This window comes from Carex rostrata, chromosome 11 (assembly GCF_964058835.1).
Source record: "Carex rostrata chromosome 11, lpCarRost1.2, whole genome shotgun sequence".
Classification (NCBI taxonomy): domain Eukaryota; kingdom Viridiplantae; phylum Streptophyta; class Magnoliopsida; order Poales; family Cyperaceae; genus Carex; species Carex rostrata.
This window is the reverse complement of record NC_135928.1, coordinates 10,582,207-10,588,392: the sequence shown is the minus strand read 5'-3', so window position 1 is coordinate 10,588,392 and position 6,186 is coordinate 10,582,207. Positions and strand designations below refer to the sequence as shown.

The 6,186-nt window shown below is 36.4% G+C and overlaps 1 protein-coding gene across 1 annotated transcript; it reads left to right on the top strand.

Annotated features, from left to right (window-relative positions):
- The first annotated feature begins 667 nt into the window (after positions 1 to 667).
- Positions 668 to 5,660, top strand: LOC144562176 (putative disease resistance protein RGA4). The gene is made up of 3 exons (XM_078311348.1): positions 668 to 1,071; positions 1,702 to 5,105; positions 5,446 to 5,660. Exons 1-3 carry the CDS (start codon positions 771 to 773, stop codon positions 5,530 to 5,532), a joined length of 3,792 nt encoding a protein of 1,263 aa, XP_078167474.1. The 5' UTR covers positions 668 to 770; the 3' UTR covers positions 5,533 to 5,660.
- Positions 5,661 to 6,186: the final 526 nt, after the last annotated feature.

Below are 6,186 nucleotides of genomic sequence, written 5' to 3'. Positions count from 1 at the left end.
GGATTTATATGAATAAAAAAGATGGATAACACATGTCCAGAATTTATCCACATAACGGTGTATTTTTACAAATTTATGATATTAATCGAAATACAAATCGAAATTTCATGATATCTTAAATGTGCATATAAAAATAATATAAATCATATCTTCTTTTTTTTTCATTTGAATCTGATAATCTATTTCAAATCGGACAGTAAAATTCAAATAGATTGTCCTCTATCTTTCCATCCTACTTCGTCTTTTGAAAAAGTAGGTGATACCATTTTCCTCTATCTTTCCATCCTACTGTATCTTTTGGAAAAGTAGGTGATACCAATTGCTTGTACGCGCTGTCTGTGTCGCCTGTAAAGAATTAAACTGTGAATGTGATGTTTTCCTTGATGGTTGATGCATATCCACTCAGGTAAAGGTCATAAAGACTCTTTACTGTACCCATTGACTACAAGTCAAGCGACGACGGAGATCCATTTGAAAGCCTTTGCACTTCGTAAGTATAACAATAGTGTAGTGAGTTATAAATTAACCAGCTGTACCCTTTGACTATAAGTTATTAGTTATTACACGTCCTAGTTTAATACATGACCCGCTTGACAAGGAATCGATACAGCAAACCCATTGCTAGTTTGCTCCTCTCGTCTCTTCAGTCTTCACACAGAGCTGAAGTGTGAACCAGCGCTTCTAGTTATCGTTCTCTTGAAACTTTAGATCTGATCTCTTCCAAAAGAAACTTTTCATACTTGTATTCTCCAGTTTGATACCCGAGTAACATGGATCCTGTGTCAATCACCTTAACGGCAGTCGGCTGGCTGATGAGTTCTCTGGTCGAGAAGGCTGTAACTGCAATGATTGAGGCATGGGCAAAGCGCACCGGCCGTGGAAATGAGTTCAAAACCCTCAAGCGCCAACTTCTTCAGCTTGGTTCCCTGCTTACAAGCGCCCGCATCGTTGGTAAAAACAATAGTTTTCTGGAGGAGTTGGTTCAGGACCTTCAGCAACATGCATATCAAGCTGAAAACTTGCTTGACGAATTGGACTACTACCGGCTGGAGGACGAGATTCAGCATAGAGGTACCTGAGAAAAGTTATTGTTCTTTCATATTTACACGAACATAATTGGAACATGTATACTTTTTTCATGATTGAAATGAAATATATAAAATTAAACCTAAATGACTCCACAAACCACAAGCGAAAAAGGGGGAAAAAGAAATAAAACGAAACCCTAGATCTAACCCAGCTGCCACCCCCTCCCACATGTATCCGAATCCGTATCCGAAAATTTGATACGGAAATCCGATATCTGAATATTCGTGCAGATACGGATACATATATGGTTTTACATTTTAATTATCCGTATCTAAATAGTAGATATAAAATGTCAATACAGTTTAATATATATTATGAAAAAATTAATGTTATTTACTATTATAAAATGCGGATATCCGTATCCATATCCGGTTAATATCCAATCCGTATCCGTATCCGTCTAATATCCGATCTGTATACATATCCGTATCCGGAAAATAAAAATGGATAAATCCGATCCGTTTGCACCCCTAAAAATGGACATCACCATTACATCCTTAACATGTCTTATTAGCCCAGAAGTTATTCTAGATGACCATTTCTTTATTTTACAATCAGATATTATGATTCAATTTGAATTTGTTTCTGTAATTGGTATAATTTTTCTAACAGATACCCAGGAGAAAGTAAACTGCAGCAATAAATCATCAGCTGCATCCTCTTCTTCTGGCTTTCGGCTCGCAAGCCGTTCCATCCTTTCAACTTTGAAGGGAATGTCTTGCTGCTCTGCACGAGATGCTCTAATATCTAAACCCGACACCTCTTCCCAAATTAATCTGTCCAAAAGGATGAAAGTTTTAGCCGAACAGTTGCAAAAATCTGAGGAGGAAGTTCGCAATGCTGTGCAAACAGAATTACTAGTTATAAATGCTCATAATACTGAAATAATTAAAACTGAAGCTGCAAACTTACCCCAAACATCTCCATTTGATATTGAAACTAGAGAAGTTGTTGGGAGAGACGAAGAGCGTGATCAACTACTCAACCTATTGACAAATGAAGAATCTGTAACAATTGGTAAGGTCCTTGTTCTAGCAATAGTTGGTGGTGGTGGTGTGGGGAAGACAACCCTTGCTGGACTAGTATTCAATGATCCAAACGTTAAAAGCTGCTTTGATGTTAGATCCTGGATTTGTGTGTCTACACGTTTTGAAATTGTTAGGCTAACACGTGAGATGCTAGAAAGTACATGTGGCGACAGATACGATAGAGTCAGTAACCTTGGGGAGCTCCAAAAACAACTCAAGGACAAATTGGAGTCCAGGAGATTCCTACTTGTTTTGGATGACATGTGGGAAGATAAAGATAAGAGCCAATGGGATAAAATGATAGCTCTATTAAATAATTGCATGGTGAAAAGGGGCATAATCTTAGTGACTACTAGGAACCAATCTGTTGTGCAAATGATCGATGCAAGAGATATTTCTTTGCGTCGTCTAGATGAGGATGTGTTTTTATCATTCTTTAGTACATGTATATTCAATGATCCAAACTACGGGGGCAATTGGAGGTTAAAAAATATTGGACAACAAATTGCCAAAAAGTTGAAGGGTAACCCACTAGCAGCAAAAACTGTAAGTGCACTGTTAAAAAAAAATCCTGATGAGAGATATTGGATGAAAATCAGGGATAGCGAAGAGTGGAAAACTCAGAGTGGTCAAAATCAAATTATGCCGGCTCAGAGTGGTCAAAATGAAATTATGCCGGCACTCCGGTTAAGTTATGAGCATATGCCCTTTCATCTCCAAAGGTGTTTCTCATATTGTGCTATTTTTCCAGAGGATCACCCTTTTACATGTGAGGAGTTGGTATATCAATGGATGGCTCAAGGTTATCTCAATGTAAGATTTGAAGGGGAAAGGATGGAGGATATTGGGAGAGCTTACTTCAATGATCTATTCAACCGTGGTTTTTTCCAAATCATACAATCACGACGTGATAATGAAGTGCATTATACATTTCATGACTTTATTCATGATTTGGCACATATGGTTGCCTTCAAAGAATGTTTAACCATTAACGGTCCCAAATCTAGACAAATTCCCCCAACCATACGTCATCTGTCAATCTTTAATAGTAAAGAAATGGCCAAAAATGAAGAAGCAATAGTCACAACTTTGGAGTGTTTGAAAGGAAAAAATCTAAGCACGATATTTAATTTGGACAAGTTGCCTTCCCGTATTTCCTGTAGTATTTTGGACTTGCTCAAAGAAAACAAATTTCTCCGTGCAGTGAGATTAGATCTATGTGGCCCGGTACAACTACATAATTGTAACTTCCATAATTTTGTTAGCCTCCGGTATCTAAGATTAATTATGTCGGATTTCGACAATTGCAAGACCCTTCCAAGAGAAATATGTAGGCTATATCACCTAGAAGTGTTGGAAATAAAAGATGGGAGGCTTTTGGATGAGTTGCCAAATAATTTTAGTGACCTTGTAAGCTTGCGGCATTTTATTGTTGAAGAGGGTCTGGATAGTGAAAACCCCTTGCATTCGAAGATATGGGGTGTAGGGAAACTAACCTCTCTACAAGAGCTGAATCATTTTGATGTTCAACAAAAGAAAGGATATGAGATAGAAGAGTTAGGCTCTCTCAAGGAGATTGGAGGATTACTCAAAATCAGGAATCTTGATAATGTAAAATCTAAGGAAGAGGCAAACGAGGCTAGACTAGCAGAGAAAGAGAAGCTTGATGCCTTGTATTTAAAATGGAATCATGGTGAACAAGAGAACGAAAATGTTATAGAGGGCCTTAAACCAAACACCAACCTCAAATCGCTTGGTATAGATGGATATGGCGGTATGGCTTCTCCCAGGTGGTTGGATCTCTCTCTCATTTTTCTTGAGTCTCTAACTCTAAAGGGTTGTAAAGCATGGGATCAGCTTCCACCTATAGGAGAGTTGGAGTTTCTCAAGAATTTGGAGCTGTCTGGAATGGCTGTGAGGGAAATTGGACCTCAGTGCTATGGTACTCGTCAAAGCATGAAATTTTCATCTTTGGAAAAGTTGAAGATCATAGAAATGCCTAATCTCCAAAAATGGATGTGGAATGCCCAATTTCAACAATTTCTTTGCTTTAAAAAACTCCGAGAACTTCAAATTCGAAATTGCACTAAATTAGTGGATTTTCCTCTCTCAAAATGTGCTACATCTGAGGTATTGAAGAGGTTTCCTTCTCTAGTGATTTTCGAAATTGATGATTGTCCACTAATTCTTCAAATACCACCTCTTCCATACAGTTATATACATATTGGAAAAACTGGATTTATAGAATCAATGTTATACCGGAGGGAGTTCCAAGAATTCAGTCTGGATCTGGATAAATGTTCGAGCCTTACGTTGTTTGAGCAATTGGCTGTTTATGAGCTTAGCTCTCTGCGTTCTCTAAAGATATCCAACATCTCCAATTTGGAATCTTTGGACTTGCATTGTTTTGTGGCTTTAGAGAAATTGGATATAACGTGCTGCCAATCACTCACTTCCCTTACATTTGGGGAGCATTTGGTCCATTTGAAGACCCTCAAAATTAAATCTTGTAAAACACTGAGCTCAATGGAAGGTCTAAAGTATTTGGTCAAGTTGAAAAGGTTGCATTTTCAAGAGTGCCCTGGTTTCATTGCAGCTTGGGACACTGCATCAAAAGAAATAGAGATCACTGAACCCGGTTTCTCCTTGTCTGTAAAAAGATTCAAAGGCGACTCTCTTGGCCTTTTAACCTTTCCTATCTGTCAGCAGCTCAAATCCCTTGAACGTTTTATGATTGAAGTTTCTGCTTCTACTGAAGAAGATGAAGTTTCTATGCAGCTCCTTACCTCTATCGATTTGGTCGATGTCCGGGGTTGGAAAAAAAATCTTCAGTCATTTCCTTTCTTTTTTTTCCCTTCCCTCGAGATACTGGTGATCAAGTTTCCTCATATTAATTCACTATCAATAGACGCCAGTATTGAGATAACTGAAGAATGCTTGAAGCTAAGAAAAATCAAAGAAGTACTTATCTCCACTAACCCTGTTCAGGTAATACTTTAAACAATCCACTATAGCTTAATGCTGACACTTCCAATACAAGTACTTGCCATTATTAGTTAAGCTCCATAGTTCAGAAAATTCAAGCCACTTTGAAGCAGATCAATACATTGAAAATGGACTTCACTGTCCAATTTGATATGTTCTGCCACTGGGCATATCGGCCTGGCAAACTTTATTCTTTACCGGATGATTTAATTTTATTTATTTATTTGGTTAATGGTCATTCTTTCCTTTTTTTTGTTGCTTGTACAGTTGTAGTGGCTTACGATAGCCAAAGTCAGTTGCTAGTTATCTAACAATTACTTTTTCTTTTAATATTGAAAACTAGATTACTTTATCACTGAGCTCGGAGCCAATCCAATTGTACCAGTTGGTTGAAGAATATGATTCAGATGATATGTGCATCATTTCATAGGCAGATACAATTAATAATTAGTAAGCTTAATTTGATTATAACATGAGCTGGTGATAGATCAAAGTATCTTTACCATATTGTACAAAAATGTACTTGCTACTAGTGGAACATTTTTTTTTTCTTGTTTATTTCTCTCGTATAAGTTCATTTTTGTTTATAGTTTTTTTCAATATCATGTTTCGTATTCTTTATTTTTCTTCAAATAAAAATCATTAGTGTAGAAGATTATGTTGTACCATAGTGCACATTTCTTGAGAGACAAAACAGAGCTCCGGAGTGAATTTTTTTTTTTTTATTCTTTTGCTTTTTTTGCAAGACTAAAAAAAGTATGTTTTGAGTGTAATACTTGCATAATATTATATAAGTGTTGTAATGCTTGTATTATATTAATAAGTGGATTATTTGAGGGTAATATTTTATCTTAACATATTGTCTGACAAAATATTCTTTCATCAATTTTTTTCTTATTTTTTTTAAATCTTATGCAAAAAAAAAGCAAGTTTTGGGAAAGTTTTTGTTGATTTCTACCGATTCACCCAATTCTAATTCAACTATCAAGTGACTGATTCATATTCCAATTCCGATTTTCAGAGCCTTGGTCAAAATGGATATAATTTGTTTTGTTCTCATTGTTTAGATATTCAATTTTTATTT

Bases quoted from the DNA above. Each gene is read 5' to 3' on its own strand.
- LOC144562176 (XM_078311348.1), top strand. From the start codon at position 771: ATGGATCCTGTGTCAATCACCTTAACGGCAGTCGGCTGGCTGATGAGT. The intron at 1,072-1,701 runs GTACCTGAGAAA...TTTTTCTAACAG, and splicing joins GGACGAGATTCAGCATAGAG to ATACCCAGGAGAAAGTAAAC. The intron at 5,106-5,445 runs GTAATACTTTAA...ATTGAAAACTAG, and splicing joins TCTCCACTAACCCTGTTCAG to ATTACTTTATCACTGAGCTC.